The 19,984-nt window shown below is 43.1% G+C and overlaps 1 protein-coding gene across 4 annotated transcripts in view; it reads right to left on the reverse strand.

The window, feature by feature from the left end:
• Window positions 1-578: 578 nt before the first annotated feature.
• The window catches only part of PFKFB1 (6-phosphofructo-2-kinase/fructose-2,6-biphosphatase 1), a 91,413-nt gene continuing 72,007 nt past the window's right edge, over window positions 579-19,984 (reverse strand). For 3 of the 4 annotated variants that reach the window (XM_016137309.2, XM_036226694.1, XM_016137307.2), the window contains 8 exons: window positions 18,696-18,817; window positions 14,707-14,914; window positions 11,806-11,952; window positions 8,224-8,328; window positions 4,836-4,965; window positions 2,257-2,319; window positions 1,180-1,244; window positions 579-839 (listed from right to left, as the gene is read on the reverse strand). In XM_016137309.2, the coding sequence (XP_015992795.1) occupies window positions 780-839; window positions 1,180-1,244; window positions 2,257-2,319; window positions 4,836-4,965; window positions 8,224-8,328; window positions 11,806-11,952; window positions 14,707-14,914; window positions 18,696-18,817 (900 nt within the window). In that variant the 3' untranslated portion in view covers window positions 579-779. The remainder of the gene's footprint in view (window positions 840-1,179; window positions 1,245-2,256; window positions 2,320-4,835; window positions 4,966-8,223; window positions 8,329-11,805; window positions 11,953-14,706; window positions 14,915-18,695; window positions 18,818-19,984) is intronic. The other variant, XM_016137308.2, reaches the window with a different exon arrangement.

Here is a 19,984-nt window from a genome sequence, read left to right on the forward strand (position 1 = left end):
TGGTGATAGAAAGACAAAGGAACAAAGGCAGTGAGTGTTTAAGTATGTCTTTTCATCACTGGGTTGCTAGTACCTGCCCAGAAATGCCTACTGTATGGGAGGTATGGTTCCAGAGATCCTGTGGATGACACAGAGCATTGTAAGGACTAGGGGTTGGTAGTCAGATAATAGGATGCTTGTCTTTAAGAATTCAGACCGGGGAGATGTCTAGATGATGCCAACATCCATGTAGTGGGTACTCAGTGAAGTTGACTGGGTGAGGGGACTGGGAGATCAGGGTATTGTTTGCACAATTTATTTGGACAGTGATATCGTTCAGGATGGCAGCAAGAATTGGAGATAAGAGCACTTTGGTCCAAGTATAGCTTCTCTGAGTATAGGGATGATGCTGTCATATTTCCAGCCACACTGCCCACCAAAGAACAAGGCCCATAGGCAGTCACACAGACCTACCCCAGAACCCTTTGCTCCAAGAAGCTCTCACCCATTCCACACCCCCACAGCACCAGAGCTACTTCACAGGGTCAGAATCTTGATCTTGTGGTAGAAGGTTCAAGATGACTTACTCTCTCCTTTTGTTGGCAGTAAGAGAAGTTTTTATTGATCAAGGAATAAAAATCAAGACCTGTCTTGGGGCTGCTGAAGGCTTCTTCACTGGAAGCAGGGCTCTCAGTGAGGTGAAGTACAAAGTATTCTCAGAGTAAGAGAAAAACAAGGATAGCAGTTCTTAAAGGTGGAAGACAGTGAGGAAAGAGGAAGTTTGACCTCTTGGAAAGGGCTCAGTAGTGGGCAGGGACGGTGTCCAGGGCTTCCTCAGGTTCTCGGGTGATATCCACATTCTGAGTGGAGAGAACCAGGATTAATAGGAAGGAGACAGCAGTGTGGAGTCCCAAACCCTCCCTTGTCTGTTTTCCTCTCTGTCAAGGCTCCCCTTCTTCAGATAGGCCTGGATCCTGACCTTTTTCTCAGGCAGGCCTGGGGGAATCTCAGCCTGAGGCCTTATTGGCCTCGCATCTCTATGGTACCTCCAAGTCTGGGCTGTGGTTCTAGCATTTCTGGGTGCTGGTTATTCTACTTTATGGTATGAAATACCCAAGCTCTGTGGGATGGGAGTGGCCTTTCTGTAGGGAAGGGTACTTTTGTCATGTGCCAGCTTAGGCGTCGGAGTCCCTCACCTACCTCAGGCTTCTCCCGGTGTGTGTTTACAGCTTCCACATTCAGGTAGATGGACTCCACTTTGCAGCCTCAAAAAGAACAACCCATCCATCCATAAACCCCCAAGGGCAGCACAGGTCTTCCCTGAAGTGTCATTCCTTCCCTAACCCATCACCACTCACACCCCCAGTTCCTTACTGTGTGCAGTTGTGACTGCCCCGTAGGGTGGGGAATTTAGACCAGCTCTGTAATGTGTGGGGAAGACACTGGGCCTAAGAGATGTCCTCCCAGCTCTTCCCCTAATAGTCTTAGGTTCTCTGAGCCTCAGCTGCTCAATTGTCAATGGGAAGGAGATGAGAAGAGATGATCCTTGTGGCTTCCTTCAACTGTTGTGGTCTGTGAGACAGTAATCTACATAACAATGATGGAGCTCAGCTGGTCCTCCGAGCTGTGCTAGGTGCTAAAGTGGTGGAAGAGTCCTGGGACCATCGTCTTGGGGCCACCAGTCCCAGATAAATTTTATTTAAAGGAGAATAGTTACCCATATGCGAGGTCATAAAGGAGTTCTGGGGGTAGTATCATTGGGGCCTGGGATGGCAGAGGGGGCCCAATGCCTGTGGAAGCCCACTGAACTCCATGCCTGTGGATTGCACTCTACTCTGAGCTTCAGAATAGTCTTCTCTGTTCACACCCTAGAAGAAATTTGGGCCTCTCTCTTACCTGCTCATAAACATTTTGCAGCTAACTAATATCCCAAGAGAATCTAAATTGTCCAGGCTGGTCTTTGTGCCTTTTCTTCAATCTGGCCCCAACCTACACTTACTCTTCTGGTCCTCTTCTAGGACCCACTGCTGCCTGTATAACTTGGTGTTCTATTATCAGTGTTCTGGTAAAGACAGACAAAGTTGGGGGCAGGCCCTATTTTAGAGGTCATCCTAGTCCTCTATTCTCATCTTGCTACCACCAGTCCTGCCTCCACTAGGACATCTAACTACCCACCCAATGAACCTCCCCCATGACTCTGCTGGACAAATGGTAGGCACTGCAGGCACGCTCATGGCCTCTATGTGCCTTTCCCCAGATGAAGATGGGAGTGCTCACCATAAGCCACAGGTGTGAGTTTGAGCACTGTGTGCAAAGGACAGTTGAGATATGGAAGCTCATCTGGAAAGGAGGAGAAAGCAGCATCAGAGACAGGGTGCTGGGGAGGGCACCAAGTCCCTAGGCCTGCAGATTATAACACTTTCTCCTGACCACTCTACCTTCCCTAGTGTCAGCCTCCTAGGGGCCCACTCCCTCCCACCCTGCAGGGGGCAGTGCTGAGAGCAGCCTTGTCAGGGAGGAGGAGAGCAGAGAGTAGTCAGGAGGGCCATGGGGAATGCAGCCAGACTGTGGGTCCCCTAAGAGGGTTAGACTGGTTGCCTTGGAGGTGGCCTATCACCTCAGTCACAGGGCAACCATAACACCAAGGCAGGCCTCCCTCCTGCCTCAGCCTTGGGCCTTCCACAGGCTTCCCCAAGATGCATCCCAGCAAGGGCTTTCTGAGACCCTACTCATCGCCAGGGCCCTTGGATGAGGTGTGCGTGTACCTGGGCAGCTCCCACAGCTTTCTCCCCACCCAGGCCTGCGCCCACTGACTCCTCTCACTCTTGTTGATGGACAAGCATTCCCCGATTCACTTGTTTCTAGTTATTGACTATTGTGCATAAAGTTTTCTGAACATTCACTTACTGTTTCTTGTATGGGCCTAGGTTTTACTTAACCAGACAGCCCTGAGTGAAGATGATCAGGCCCATTCCACAGATGAGGAAAGTGAGGCTCTGAGAGGGAAGACACTCGCCCTAAGGCATACAGCCAGGAAGCAGCAGCACTGGGCCTCGAATCCAGAACCCTCTGATTCAACTGTGTGCTCTGCCCACTGCACTCTGCTCCTGATATTGTTGGGAAAAATAGCACCACCTCTCACCACTCTCTGATGACACCCACCCTCCCACCCACCCAGGCTGCCCCTACCTTTTCCTTCATTTAGCCAGAACCCCATCCATTATGGCTTCCTACCACCGAGGTTCATCCTGCCAGCACCCTCCTAGCCCCCTGAGACATCTGGTTTGGCGATTGCCTGGGCATCTATCTTGCTCCTCCTCCTCATCTTTGTCACCATCAGCACCAGGTCCCAGGCCTAGTTCTTTGGTGCACTATCTCCTTCTGATCTCGCTGATACTCTGCAGGGGTTACTGTTCCTCATGGCACACATGGCAGAACAGACTCAGAGAAGGGAAGCGACTTGCCTGGGGTCTCTGAGTTAGCTCTGTCTCTATCTCCACAAGTGAACTTGGCCCCATCTTTTCTCTCTCTGGCCCTTAGAGTTCTCATCTCTCAAGGCACAGGATTGGACTAGATGTACTCTGAGGGTGCCCAAGCTCTGAGGTCTGTTTTATTAGTTACATCATCTCTCTGGGCCTTGGTTTACTCACCTGAGGCATAGGAGTAAGAGCATGTGCTCAGCCCTGTCAGTAGCTGGTGTAGACTGTACATGAAAGCAAGTAAGAAATGTGTAAAGCAATATGCAAACAGGACATGCATGTACTGCCCACACACTCCATACATATCTTGGGAGGGCATCCAGAATGCATCTGAGATTGATGTCCCTCCCTGTCCTCTTGAGCCTTGTGACCTTGGGTAAGTCACTTCACCTCTCAGAGCCTCCATTTCCTTATCTGCGCAGTCAGGTTACATTGCCCACCCCACAGTCTCAAAAGACAACACTGAGTAGTAGATATGTGAATGGTGTCAGCACCACAAGGACCCCCATCCTAATCCCATCACCTTTTTCTAGTGAAGAGATTGAGAACCCAGCAGAGAAAATAACTTTTCCAATGTCAGGTTCTCAAGTTCCTCAGGTTCTAATTCTGGATGACTCCATATTACAAGTGCCCTTGATTTTGAATGTAGCAACACAGAAATGATACATATCTGCAGGACATCGCACACTTCAAATATGACTTTGCACTATCCTAACACACCCTCACAGTATTCTGGAGATGCCAGTGCTTCAGCATGCACATCAGAAATGGACTCTAAAACCTGAAGGTGACACAACAGTCCCTTGAGAGGTCACCTGCCCTAATTTATGATTCGGTATATGCAGTCAGTGTGTAAACACTCTGTAAATTACAATGTCTGGATATTTAAAAATATTTTAAAATTTTAAAATGAAAACATCACTATCTTGAGGAAATCATCTCCACAGCAAAGAAAGAAACCTATAATCAGGATCACGGGGCCATGAAAGGTCCATTACCATCTGATGACAGAATGATTCAGAGAAATACTGGCTTAGCTTTTTCAGGTTTAGGTATACTGTTAAAGTTGAAAAATGTTTGCTCAGAATGATATTAATATTAACAGCAGCTAACACTTATGTAGCCCACTGCTATGTGTCGTATCTTGATTTACTTAAATTTCATCATTACAGATGAGATTTACAGAAGAGGAAGCAGGTCAGAGAGGTTAAAGTAATTTGCCAAAGCTAGTACATGACAGGGCAAGAACTTGAAGTCAGGCACCTTGGTTCTAGATATTGTCCTCTTAACTACAAAGATATAAACCACCAATTGTTGTTGTCAGGTTTTCAAATAACATCGAGCTCCCCGAGCCAGGAACAGAGAGAAGAGTGGTACCTGAGCTCTTATCCAGGAAGTAGGCCAGGAGGCATCGCATGACAGCCTGGTGGCAGATTACCAGTACATTTTCCTGCCGTTCTAGCTCCATTATAACTGGCTCCAGACGTTGAACCAAGTCCTCATAGGACTGAAAGTAAGAGAAATATTAGGGTAAGAAAGGGAGGTAAGGCACACTTGCCCAGAGCAGAGGAACCCTAGACTAGGAATCAGGAAAACTTGGTTGTTGTGCCAGTTCAGTTGTGTGATCTTAGGCAACTCATTTCCTTCTTAGGGTTTTAATTTCTCATCTATTAAATGGGAGGGGGAAATCACTATATTTGACTAGATATCAATAATAAAACTTCCCGCTACAAAAATTTCTAGAAAAGCTAGATAAAATAAATGCCTTTATTCAAGAAACTAAAGTAAACATTATAAATATTGAGATCCAAAGTGAAGAAAAACTTGGAAAAAAGTGATGATAAGCAGATGTAGAAGCCACAGCTGCCCTGGTGGCAACTGCCAGTCACATTATCCAAGAGGCTTGAGTTTTTAAAACCTTATAGATACAGGAGACAAGGTATTCAGTATGCACAAGGTAGGGAGTTGGGACTGAAATTCTCAAATAAACCTGAGACACTCAAAGGGCTACATCCTTAGTAAAAGCGTGAACTAGAAAAAAATGTATATATAGGCAAAGGGAAACAATAAGAATATGTAACTGTCCGGGCTTGACTCTTAGAAAAAATTTAAAAATGCCTCCTATAAAATTGTATAACCACAAGTCTATCTTCAGGTGGGTTTGTAGTTCAGAATTGCACTATCCATGTGTTATAGAAAATATTAAGCTGAAAGTTAAATAAAAAGTGATTTCAAATTGTTAGCTCCCAGAATTGTTCGGAAGAAGCCAACAGAACATTTCTCTGGATTCTCCCAACTCATACCACACGGGATTCTCACAAATAAATTTTCGTCAAACTAAAGCTCACATAACACACAAGGAAAATAAGCTATCATTAGTGAAAATAAGCAGAAAAAAACAAGAGAAAAAACTTAAAAACTTAAGATATAGGATCCAAAATATAAAACAAATATGTTAGAAATTTTTAAAGAAAAAGATGGCATAAAAAATGTAAAGAAGAAAAAAGATACTACCAAATATATGAGGTAGATTTGAAAACAAACAAACAAACCTGAGTTTATGGAAACAAACATATTTATTAAAATTGAAAACTCGATAAATGGAGTAAACAGCAGTTTAGATACAACTTAAGACATAGGGATTTGGAAGACAGAGCTGAAGAAATTACTCGAAATGTAGCAAAGAGATTGAAAATAAGAAGAAAAAGTTAGGAGCCATCAAGGATAGTGAGAAGACTAACAAAAATATAATTATATTTCCAGAAGGAGAAAATAGAGAGAATATGAGAGAGGAATAATTTAAGGTATAATGTCTAAGAGTTTTCAAGATTGATGAAGAATCCTAATCATTAGATTCAGGAGTCCAACTAATCCCAAGCAAGATAAATGCAAAGAAATTAATATTTAAACATATCACAGTGAAACTTAAAAGCAATAAAAATACCAGGACCTTAAAAACAGCCAGAGAGAAAAGAAACATTGATTAGACTGATGGAAGAGTTCTTAGCCACATTAGAAGTCAGAAGAGAGTGGGGTCAATATCTTTAAAGTGCTGAGAGAAAAAAAAACCTAGAGTTTTATACCCAGAGTATCATCTAGGACCAAACCCCCAAATACATTTATTTATTATTTTACATTAGTTTCAGATATACAGTACAATTATTAGACATTTATATAACTTATGAAGTATCATCCCCCTGATTACTCTAGCACCCATCTGGCACTACCCCAAAGACATTTTTAAACAACAGCAAGAACAAAAGGTGAGTTTACTACCAACAGGTCATCCCTAAAGAAAATTCTAAAGGAAGATGGAAATTGAACCCAGAAAGAAAACTTGAGATGCAAGGAGAAAAGGTGATCAAAATAATTGGTAAACATGTGGTTAAATCTAAATAAACACTGACCATATAGAATAAGTTTAATAATAACAATAAGAATTCATTTGGAGAGTAAGACACAAGGTTTGCAAAATACAAAAAATAATAAATATGTAAGTTAGGAGAGGGAGTGGCCAGAATTTTAAAGTTCTTATTTTGATTTATGGGGAAGATGGAAATATTGATTTTAGGTTTTGTTAACCATGTATATTAAAATGTTAAAAGTAACCTCTAAAAGGATAGAAAAAGATCAGATAACTCAAATATAGATGTAAAAATTCCACCAATTCTGAAGGGAAGAAAAGGAGAAAAACATAAAATAAGCATAGAGAACTCAAAACAAGAGAATAGAAATAAGCTGAAATAAATCGGTAATTACAATAAAAGTTAATGTACCGAAGCTATCATTCAAAAGACATATATTTTCAGTTTGTAAGTGACAAAAGACAACTATACACTGTTTACAAAAGACATAAATAAAAATACAAAGAGAAGTTGAAACTAAATGAGTAAAGATGAACTAGGCAAACACTGACCAGAAATAAATCTTATATAGCTATATTAATATTAAATAAAATATACTTTTAGTTAAAAAGCATTATTAGAGGAAAAGGAGTTTGCTTACTATGTAATAATAAAATATACAACTCATTATGAAGATATAATTGCTTTAAATTTATATGTCTCTAGTAACATAGCCTGAAAATGTATAAAGGAAAATGAGGGCAAACTCAGACTGACTTTGTAATGTCATTTCTGAGGATGAAGATAGAAATAAAAATGTTTTGTAACACAGGATATCTATGATTTTATCTTCCCTGATATCCAGGCTTTCTGATCATTGTTACCAGTAATTCGTATCAGCAACAGAGTATGACTAATACATACTCTAAAATGTAGAACTGGCTAAATTGAAAGCAATGAGGATTCACCTCATATGGGGATAAGTAACTGATGATCTGGTTCGTGTGGTGGCAAAGAAGTTGGTTAAACTATTAGCCATTGTCTCCAATCCACTTCCCAGAGAGGATGGAACTTTAGGCAACTTGACAATAAAACATCAGGAAATTAGAGTATGTTGAATTATTTCAAGTGCCTTTAGTGAAAGGACACCAGAAACAAAGTCTAGGATTAAGTGAGTCCTGAAAGCAGAGAGAAAATAAACAGGCAAGTATATAGATTTTTAAAAAGAGAAATCTGTTGCCTATAGCCAAAAATCTGAGACAGCCAAAGGCCAGATAATCATATGCCTCGTGGGATGGCAGTTGTTGCAAAATATGCTTTATCCTATTTCTAAAGTTACTTAGGAAACTGTGGCATCCTGACAGTTTGAGTGGTGATACTGGGGAGGAGTTCTAGGAATCAGTCCACCCTTCAAACCTTACCTCTCCCTTGGGATAGCGGTAGCGATATTTGTCTTGGTCCCGTAGTGCAAATTCTTCAGGGTAGTGTTCCTGGATTTCTTCATAGGTCATTTCCTCACAGACACCCTGAGAACAAATATTTGGTGACAAAACTATTTATAAGGAGAAATCTGTACAGCCTTTACCATAGTTGTGAGGCCAAGGATTGTAGAACAGTATGCACTTGGGTTTCTGTGAACACAGCTCTAGGTTTGTGCTTGTTGCCTGAGTGTATATGTGTGTGTGTACACAAGTTATGTGGCTGTGCAGATGTGAGGGTGAGTGCATGGGTATAGATGTGCTCAGGATGGTGGGTATCTGTGGTGTTTCTATGATTGCCTCAATAAGTTTGTAGGTGTACATTTTATATATACATATGTATTTTTATAAATGTATCAGTTTAAAGATTTGTCGTTATTTACATGTGTGTGTGTGCAGAATGCTTATAATGTATACCTATGGTATGTTTAGGGACCTATGCTTTGTGTTTGTGTATTTGTCTCATCATATGTAGTGTGCTTGTGTGATTGTGTGTGTATAGGGTATCTGAGCATCTGAGATTGTGCCTGTGTGGGTGTTTTTATGTAGTCTGTCTTTCCATGTGTATCTCAGTGTGTCTGTGGCTTATGTATCTGTGAGTATATATGTCCCTGACTATATCCCTGGTGTATAAGAGTGAACATCTGTGTGCCTGTGTCTGAGGTCTTCATGTATTTGTGGTAATATGCTTGAAGGGATGTGTTGTACTGTGTATGTGTCCATGATATGCCTCTGTGTCCATGTGATATAGATATAAGTGAAAATTTCTTGTGTGTCTATGGTGATTGTGATTGTGTCCATATGTATTTCTAGTTGTGTCCGTACATGTGTGCGTGTGTGTGTGTGTATGGTGCAGGTGTGACTGATCGATGTGTCTGAAAGGGAGCCTGTGTCTGACTAGTGGGTCCATGTGTCTGTGAAGTACATGTCTGTGAGTATAAGTTTACCTGTGGTGAGTGTCTGTGACTGTGTATGCAAGTACATGCATGTGTATACATCCACAGCAGGGCTCTCACATTTTATAATATTTCTCATCCCCCCTGCCACTACCTCTGCTCCAGGACCGCTGGCAGGTAAATAAACAGGTATCCAGAGACATTTCAGAAGGCAATAATTAGTAAATTCCTAATGGTTTCAGAGTGGGCCTCACCCCAAAGAAAGAATCAAGGGCTCAGAGACTGTTCTTCAAGAGCATATAAGAGTGCCAAGTCCACTGAGAAATTCCCATAAGTGAGGTGGCTTCTGATGGGGAAGGGAAGCAATGCTGTGTTTATAAGATTTCCTTCTGGTTGTGTGGATTCCAATTAAACCCTCCTGTAGGGGAAACAGTGGGCTGCGGTTGTCTTTTGAGCCATCTACTAGGCTTGCCTTAGGGGTCAGGTTCATCTCTGCCCCAGCCCACAAACGGCTCTGCATTGTGAAACTTCTCTAGCTGACACTGTCCATGCGAGTAAGTGCGCTCTTCTGGATATACAAGGTTCTTCCAGAGTGGCTTCGACTTTCTATTCTGAGGCAAGTTGGGAAACTGTTGCCTGTGAAAATGGTCCCTGACTCATTGATTTAAGGCAAATTGCCTAACTTCTCTGAATTTTATTTTCTTCTTCTGCAAAATTAGGAGAATTACAATTACTGCACAAAAGTGTTTTGAATATTAGAGATAATATATGTAAAAGAGACTAGTATAGGATGTACAAGGTACATTTTAAAGACTCAACCAGTGGAATTAACTATTAATATATTATTGATCATGGAAGACAAACCAGAAACTTAAGCATCATTCTAAATTCTTGCTTCTTTCTCACCCATTCCCTCATAACTCATTGCTATGATTCTACCTCCTAAATCTCTATCAATTCTATTCCTTTCTCCTCCCTTTTAGTCCCCATCGCTACAACCTTAGCAGTTCCGCACACACACACAATACCATCTTTGCTTATGCTGCTCTCTCTGCCTGACATACCACTCCTGATCCTCTCTACTGGGCTCATTATTAACCCTCCAGGTTAACACTGGCAACACTTCCTCCAAGCGGATCCTGGCTGGATCAGATGCCCTGCCCTGATATCTGTGTGCCCACAGTCTAGCTATAAGAATTGTTTTTTATTCCTGTTTATTCCTCATGTACCCTGTTTAGCCTGAAAACTCAGTGAAGACAGGAACCAATCTCCACCTCCGACATAACCCCAGTAATGAAACAAAATGGATATCCAATAAATGTTTACTTCGTGTGTATGTCACAAATGAACCATAACTGAGCTCTTATAAACAGTTTACACATTTGCTTGCCTTTATTTTGTAGCAAATATATGTGATATGTAGAACAACATTGTACATCTCTTTTCTGTATGCGTATCTCTCTATATCTATAGTTAAGTACATATATATGTATGTATATACACACATACTTGTCTATATTTACAGAAGTATATCTAGTAGGAAAGTGAGTTAACCTTACCTAAATGCAAGTTATCTACATCTGTAGTGAAGCTTTTACTTTGAGGTATAACAATCATAACCTGTATGTTGCTACCAGATGTCAGTGTATCTATAGTGCAGGTAAGACAATGGAGAGGTAACAATGCCTTCTCAAAGAGCTTATGGAAAAACCTGACCCTGAAGAGAGAATGCCATGTTACAAGGGTCAGATGAAATATTCCCCAGGTCCTTCTTCTTTGTTCCATCTCCCATGCCACTACTCTGGTCCCTCACATCCTCATCTTTTGCCTGGACTAATGTGGCCATCTTCATACTGGTCTACATGCTAATTTTGGTCCTCTTCCTCTGTAGTCTCCACACATGGCCAGAGTGGTCTTTTGTTTTCTTTTTTTCAAATGTGAATCACATTCAAGCCACTCCTCCTTGCTGGTGGGGAAGGGAAGCAATGTTGCATCTATAATGTTGTGGTTGACTTAGACCACATCAACAGCTTCCCATTTTTACAGTAGCATCCAAATCCCTCAACATGATATAAAGTCATATGAGCTGCCTTCCTTTCCAAACCTATCTCCTTTATCTCTAGACCTCATTATCACTGTCCCAGCCTCTGCTTTTCTTTCCTTGGTTCTCTGAACATACCATGTTCTCTTCTCACCCCTAGGCCTTCATATGAACTGTTCTCTATCCCAGAAATTAAGTTTATTCTCTCACTTCCAGCCTGCTTCTGGTCTCACCTCTAGCTTCATCTAGGAAGCTTTCCTTATAAATCTCCCACCACCAAGTCTTGTCAGTGCACCTTTACCTTCTGAGTTTTCATAGTCCCTTGTACTTCCCATCTCACAACTCTTTGTCACATGAGATGTGATGTCTTACCTTACTGTCTACCTTTGGGATTTATGAGAGCAGAGACCTTGTCTGTTCTGGCCTTCACTGGATCCCCAACACACAGAATAGTTTCTGGTACATGACTGGTTGTTGAGAAATGTTTGTTGAATGAATTAGGTTACCCATAGGAGCCAGAGCAGCAATAATCCAGGAGATAAGCCCAAAGTCAAGCCCCACCAGGAAATTCATCCCTCTACATCTCACCGCATCAATCTCATTCAGGGCCTTCCACTGCTCATAGGGGACACCCAGGGCCTCAGCTGTCTGGATAGTCCTCTTCATGTGGCTGGTCCACACCTTCAGGGAGCTGATGCCCTGGGACTGAATGAAGTTGGCCAGGGCATAAGCATACTGGAAACGGGGCAGGGTGCATAGGAGAAGAGGAGGGAAGAAAGAGAGAAACGAAAGAAGACAACGGTAGCCATGAGAACAAGCTCAGATCTGTCAAAAATGATGGATTGCTGATGAACATACAAGAGTACAGAGTTTAAATATTTCCAATTTATAGAAAGTGATACTCTTGCCCATGTGACTAAGGACCAATAGAATAGAAAAGAATATGTGTATTTATGTTTGTATATTTGTGTTTGTTCATTGATGGTTGCTCACTGAACCCCCTACTTGGTTATTCATTCATCAAACAACCCACATCTAACATTTGTGGAGACTGGAATAAGAGTACATATGGAGGCACTCCACCCCCAATCCAGCTCCCTTCTCTTCCTGCCTTCATCGTGAACTCACAGACACCTTGGGTATGTGTTTGTGGATACTCCAGTTACATGACTAAGTTCTGTCCACATCATAGCTTCACCGATCCCCATAGACCACAGACAATGATTCTTTGGCCACCCCTTCACCTAGGAGTGAACACTCCTGTGTGCTGTGGCCAGCATTCAGGTGGACAGACACTGGGATTGGGCCATATAGGCACTGGAAACAGACTCTGGACCATAAGGGCAGGGGTTTCCAGGGTTCTGGGTACTCAGAATATGGTCTAGAAGTGGTGGGGTAGGATTTTGGGGACATTTGTCTTTGACTCTTTGACTCGTCATTGCTTGAGCAGGGGTATCCAGGTTCTAAGGGCATTTAAACATGTACTGGGTGTGTGTGGCCCTGTGCTGGGTAATGTGGTGTCCTGTTCTTAAGACAAAGCCAGTCGAGTGAGGGAAACAATGACAGCACTGAGAGGGACCACAAAGGGCTGTGGGAGCCCAGATGAGCAAGTGATTCACTCTTCTTCTGCATTTAGGCATGTTATTAGTCAAAGATTGGCATGTGGGGAACATCTGCACAAATGCATACATATAGGCACATTTATATGCACAAATAGGGGCATTGTGTACACACATTTTAATTATGGATTATGAGTTAGCAGTCAGTATGCTCTGGTGGAAGGAGTTCTTGACTGGGAGGTAGGCGATGGGGGTAAACTGCTTCAGCTCCCTTACACAGTCCCTATGTGCCCTGGGATGCATCCCTGCCCCTCTCTGGCCTTGTATCGCCTGTCTGTAAGATGCAAACAACATTAGCTCATTCGGCCTGGTCTTTGTGAGTGGCAGGTTAGAGAGTGGATGGGGAGTGCCCAGAGGACTCCCTGGCACATAGTAGGTGAGAGATACTGTAATTGATGTGGGTAACAGTCAATGGGAAAGTGCTTAGTAAACCCTGCACAGTGTGCTGTGTCCATGAGTGTGAAGGTTGGTGCCAGGCAGGTGTGTACACGCACATGTTTGTGTTGAGAGAGGCACACCATGTGGAGATGGCCCATGTTCAAACTGGGCACTGAGGTGTACGGGCAGGGCTGTGGCTGGCCCCAACAAAGAGCTCCCTGGCTGCAGGTGGTGCTATGGGGTAGGGGTGATACCTCTGGTGGCCTCTGAACTCTGCTCTGAGGAGCGAGAGGTGGGAGTCAGGTCAGAGTCCTCTGGTGGAGATCTTGAAATTTGGCTGCCTTTCTGAAGGCAACAGATAGGGAGCCACAGGAATGAGGATAGGACATCTGGTGTTCCTTGCCTGGGACATTGCTATATCTGTAGGTGGGGGCTGAATGCTGAGGGGCAGGTAGGAAGGCCAGATTTTGAGTCTTGGCTCTGTGTGACCTAAGGCCACTCTCTGCTCCTGTCCGGGCCTCAGTTTCTTCATCCATAAACTGGTGACAGTAATGCCCACCCCACAGAGCTGCTGTGAAGATTAAACGAGGCCACTCATGTACTGTGCATGTACACTAGTGTCCAATAAATGAGGGTGCTTCCTCCATCCTGCATTCCTCTTCCCACTTGTCCCACCCCCAAGTGATCACCCCAGCAAGAACCTGAACTAACAAGCCCAGGCACAGGGCCAAACATTGGAGAGAATGTGTCCTTTTATTGAACCAGCACTTGTAATATGCAGGTCGCTGTGCATAGCTGGAGAGAAAGGACTCATGCCATAGAGTCAGAAATGGGCCAGTATTGGGAGAGATGGAGCTCAGGGCATGGGCCTGAGGGAAGGAGGTGATAAGGGAGAGCTTCGTAGACCAGAGTATGACATAAAAGCTGTACCCTGGATGAGAGTGGGGGAGGGGAGGCAGAAAAGAAGCAGTAACTGGTGTGAGACAAGTGCTGACAGTGTGATGACCTGCAGTATGGTGGTGTGGGGTGTAGCATCAGCCCCAGGTAAGGGAGGAGAAGATAGATTCAAAGGTGGGGCACTTGAGGGCAGCTGTCTGTGCAAAGTGGTGGTCACCAGCTGACAGAGGAGGGCAGCCTAGGCTGGGGAACTGCATAAGCAAAGACACAGAGTTGTGAGTAAGATGAGGGGACCAGTCAGGCAGCGGTGAAGGGCGCTCATTGTAATGGGGCTGGAGGAGTAGCCAATCTGGGCAGGTTTGGAGTACCAGGATCAAGCTCAGAGTTTCAGATGCTGTGGACACATTGGAGCCATTCAAGGATGGGTCAAGACTGAGTGGCTGACAGGGCAAAAGAGTGAGAGTAACCAGAACCTACATCTACCCCATCACAGAGTCTCCCCATTCTCAGGACCCAGGCAGTGGCAACCCCACCCATCCATGGCTCAACTGGTCCAGCTCAGCCAATGCCTCTAGGTGTATAAGGCCCTCCCTACCTGCTTGCCCCGAGCTGAGAGGCCAGAGTCACCTCCAATGCGGCCTCTTAGGTTGAGTTCACTCTCACCATGCCGGCATAGGTAGATGGAGCGGGGTGTGACGTGGATGTTCATGAGATAATAGACTGTGCGGCTCTGGATATGGTCCTGCACTCGGTTCACCATGTAGCGCGTTCCCACGTCGAAGATCTTGATGTAGGACAGGTGGCTGGGCCAGCCCGAACAAGAGCAAGGGCAGCTTAGGGGCTGATGGTTGAGAGGCTAGTCCCAAGAGAAAGCACCAACCATATTCCCTGCCTTCAAGCCTTCTCCACAACCCAGCTCTCTAACAAGATACTATGCCTTGCCCTGTTCTGGGTACCTGTTCTAGAAACTTGGCTCCTGGCTACCTTTAGGAGCTCATTGCCTGTTGCCATTTCTGTCTGTCTCCTTTCCTCGGTCTCAGCTTGAGCCAGGTTGTCTTTTCACCTTTATTTATCACATTCCAGGCACCTCGAGTTCTCTCCTCTGTGGTGCATACTCCTGACATAGTCAGAGAGAAGCAGTAATCTTCTGTCCCTGGGTACTTCCAATATGTCACTGGTTGCTCCTAACTTGTCAAGTCATGAGCTAAGCTCTGCCTGTCTGTTTTTTGAAGCTCTGCTATGATATATTGTACTTGACACCCTACAGGCAGCTGACAGATGATATCTCTGTGTGCTTGTGGCTTGGTGTGTGTATGTCTCTTTTTCTATCTTTCATGCAGTCAACAAACACATCTTTGTTTGTTTTAAGCATTGTGCTTGGGGTGGATACTCAGAATTTGCCCTTTGGGAGCTCTTAGGCCAGTCAGGAATATATGCTTAGAAATGTAAGATCAATGCTCAGCGCCCATTCCATGGTCACTCACTATAAGGTGTGCCAAGTACTGGGGTGTGAGGATACAGAGGTGATTCATAACATCAGTCAGGAAGTTGTGGTCCCTACTTCAAGTCTCTTTTTCATCCCCTCAATTCTGTGCTCTGTCATGAACTAATAATTACATACAGAGTGATAATCAAATTATTCAATAATCTGTCTGCAGAAGAGCTTGATATGGGGGACACTGATTAATCAGAAGACTAGAATCCTGGAGCACCTCCCTGATACTGCTGAGGCACCTGCTGTGTCAGGCATTAATTCTTTAGTTGTTTGATTGTAAGGAGTTCAGGGTGATCCTGGAAAAAGGTGGGGGAGGCTTGGGCAATGGGGTGACACACCAGCAACCCTATGTGCATGCTAACAAAACCAAGTGAATGGAAATAGCTGCACTAACCCAAGGCAGGTAAGGCAGTGGCTGATGGATTTGATTTCAGAAAGCCTCTCTGATCTTTCTAAAGAAGGCTTTTCTATATGTACTGAGCTCATCATGCTCATCCCTGTCATTCATTCATGTCCAACCGTTCTCACTTATAAGGGCACTTATATTTGCACTTATATATTAACACTTGGGTGGCTTCTGGCAAGGAGTAGAGACTTTAAAGTGTGTGAATCCTCATAACCATCCTTAGAAGCAAAGATTATTATCTCTGTTTTATAGGTGAGGAAACTGAAACAGAGAGAGGCAGTGATTTGCCTGAGGTCAAACTCTCCCATCACTCTCAGAGCTTAGGGGTAGAAAATATCTGATCTAGCTTTGTTGCCTGGTTACTGGTTCTTGGAGGCTCTAGGAGAACCTCCAAATTCTTTTGAGGTTAGTCTGACATTCCAGGTGCCTTCAAACACTGGTTTCACTTGGCTTCACCTCACTGTCCCATGCCTATGCTCATACTGTCTCTGTTTCACTCTAGCTTTCATGCCTTTGCTGGAACATTCTCTGTAATTTTCTAGTCTTATTTGGATTTAACTAGATCATTACAAAGTGCTGTTCTCTTTCCCTGAAAAAGTGATCTTTGTCTGATTTCCAAAGTCGATCTCCTAATCATACATCCTTCAAGAGTCAGTATGTTCATTCTCTCTAGGAAGATTTCTTTAAGCACAGGATCATGTGAAGTCATTTAGAGGTACTTAACACCAAAAGTATTATAGTAGCCTACCACACAATGTATAATTTAAAATAAAAAATTATAAACTAGATTATAATATGAGGAGGTTCTATCAAGTTCTGGTTTTATTTTTTCCATTTTGACTACCTTGATGCTTCCAAATATAAAATAATAAAAGCTTTAAAGATTATTTTCTCCTTATTTTTTGGTAGCCTCTGCCTTCCTGGTACCCTAAACACATGTCTAGTCTACCTACTCAGTAAACCCACTCTTCTATACCTCTTCCTCCAAGCTGGGCTGGGTCCCCTTCCTCTAGTCCACTTGTTTTTTCATCTCCAGAATTCTGACCAATTCATTGTCTTTCCCAACAAAGTGGTCATTCTATCAAAGCAGGGGCAGCCCTTCTCTCTTTGGGTTCTTAGGGCACAGTTTAGGGCTGGGTCCTGATACATGGACTGTAAATGTCTATTAATATAAAAATAATTAAATAAAGTCAACCTGCATAATCAGTTATCTTCAGGTCTAAACTGATTCATCGAACTTTAACTGAGCGCCTGCAGGAAGTGAGATCAAAGGCTAGAAGTTTTCTAAATGTCATTCTTTTACCTCAGCTCCCCTTCTTCAAACTTCTTTCATGGTATGCTACTAGCCCCTATGGTGTCTTTGTGGAAATCTGAAAAAGTTATACTTTCTGCAAGACAGAAACAGCCTTGCTCCAGTATACATGCCTTGGTGAGAAAAGCAAGTGTACCCTTTAACTGAATGTCCTTGCACAGTGAATTATAGTCTTTACAATTGTATGTAAGGTCCTGTCCCTTGCACTGAGTGTCTAAGCCTCATGGGATGCTTTCTATGATATAGGAATGTGGGAGGGGAAGAACCAGGCTGGAGGTTTTAAGATAAGGGTTTGAGTATATATTCTGCAACTGATTCATTGTGTGGCCTCAGGTAAGCCCTTGCCTTGCTCTTGATCTCTGTTTCTCTAGTTTCCTTATCTAAGGAGTAAGGCAGTAACAACACTCATCTTTTAGGATTTCAATTGGACAAAGTTGCAATGATGTTCTTTAAACTTCTTCAAGTGGTAATGACTATTTGAAACCTAATCTTTTCACCTGCACCTAGGTTCCTAAGATTCTGAGTGACTCTGAGAGTCTCTTCTCAGCACAATCCATTTTGAAAGAGAGTAGGGGCCTGGGAACACTCTATGTCTAAAACTTATGTCTTTCCTGTACTTCCAGCTAATACCTGTCCTGTCTTTAGCTGGTATTAATAATGAAAGTTTCAATTTTTTTTCACATCTTCCCATATTTCAAGGCACTATGGAAGCTACCTGATGATAGAACTCACCTATTTTGCCCTTATTTACATTATCTATGTATACCACAGCCCAAAGGAGCCAAATGCCTATTGATTGAAGAGGTATATGAGCATTGTGAGAAGAAACATGACTAAGAGACAAAATATGTGGTCAGAATCTTAGCTTTACCACTGACTTATGGTGGGAGCTTGGGCAAGTGGCTTTAGCTCTCTAAGACTCAATATCCTCTTCCTGAAAATTTATGGTCATAAGACATATTTTAGCCTCCTTTACATGGGTTCTGAGGGGATTCCATGAAACAAAGAAGGTGAGCATGTTTGGAAACTAAAGTGCCATCCATATATGAAGAATACTTTTGAAAAAAATAATAGCAACAACCACAGGAGAGATGCATTTATTCCCCCAGAGATGAGGTCCCCCATCTGTTCATATTGCTCAGGAAAATACTACTTCATTCCTCTTGTGAACACCTTACATGTCAAGGAATCACAACCTCATTGATAATTAGAGCTAGGAGGGCCCTTGAAGACAGATGATCAAATCTGGCTCCCTGATATTATAGATAGAGAAGCTGAGATCCAGAGAGGGAAGAATTTTCCCAAGGTCCTACAGGACATCAACACAGGAGTAAGGATCAAGACCTGGACTGTGGGGTTCTGGGCTCTTACCTGTCCAGTTCATCATCCAAGGGTTGATAGTTGACCTCATAGCATTCAATTCTTTTTAGAAAGTCTTCCAGGACCTTTTCCCCGTCACAATCTATGTAGTCGGGGCTGCCGAGTTTCACTTGCTAGAATAAGGGAGAAGGACACAGGGACCATAGAAGATAGATACTCTGACCGTGCCCTTGGTAAGGGCCTTTAGAGATCATTGAGTACAGCATCCCATATAATTAAGATGGTGAAGTTGAGACTTGGAGAAAGGGTCTTGCCCAAGAAAAGGTCTGGACTGTGTGATTCCTTTTTATTTACTTCTGCATAGTCAAACAAAGTATGTCACATTATATTCAGTCCTAGAGCACGCACTGTTTAAGAATAACATTTATAATAGGACTAGAAATTGTGATGTGATAAATGGTTGAAGAGGAACAGGAGATCTTGTCCAGGGGCCATAATGGCTTAAATATATTGAGTGTTTACTGGGAGAACACGGCATATGTTGGCTTTAGATTTCTGAAGGTCTGGCATCTCCAGTTTCCCTAATACTCACTTTCTCCACCCACATTCCCCATCTCAGTGAATGGCATTATCATCTACTGTTACTTGAGTCTAAAAGGAATCTGAGAGTCATCCTGGATGTATCTCTTTCTATCATTCCCCACTTCTCAGCATGCACCAAAATTGCCTCCACTGCATCTTCTAAACGTCTCTCCAATTGGCTTTCATTTTCTCTTGCCTGGATACTCACTATAGCTTTGTGACTGATTACTCTCTCTATGATCTTGTTACTTCTGGTGTATTATACATACTAGTAGCCAGAAGGATAGTTCTAACATGTACTTCTGAATGTGGAATTCCCTTGCTTAAATCTTTTCGCCATTTTCTCATATCCTTTAGGACAAAGTATGAAATATTTTAGCGGATGACTCATGGCTTGTCACGATTGGGCCCTGAATAATTTCTTCATTCTCATCTCCCATTGCTCTCCTATTCCTTGACACACTTTGTTTTAGCCAACCTAAGCTATTTATAGATCCCTGGAGATGCCATACTTACTATATGCCATTCCCTTATTTCCCATTCTTCACCTGCCAAATTCCTATGCATTCTTCAAGATGCAGGTCAGCTATTACCTTCATTGAAAAGCCTTCCCTGATACACTCTGCCCCTTCCATGCAAGGTTAGGTCCTTAACACTGTACTCCCACATCCTCCTTTGTCCCACATCTTAGTACCAATCTCACAGAGATATGTCTATAAACTTGTTAGTCTCTCTCACTAGACTGTGAGCTCAAGGCA

Source organism: Rousettus aegyptiacus, unplaced genomic scaffold (genome assembly GCF_014176215.1).
Source record: "Rousettus aegyptiacus isolate mRouAeg1 unplaced genomic scaffold, mRouAeg1.p scaffold_m13_p_9, whole genome shotgun sequence".
NCBI lineage: Eukaryota > Metazoa > Chordata > Mammalia > Chiroptera > Pteropodidae > Rousettus > Rousettus aegyptiacus.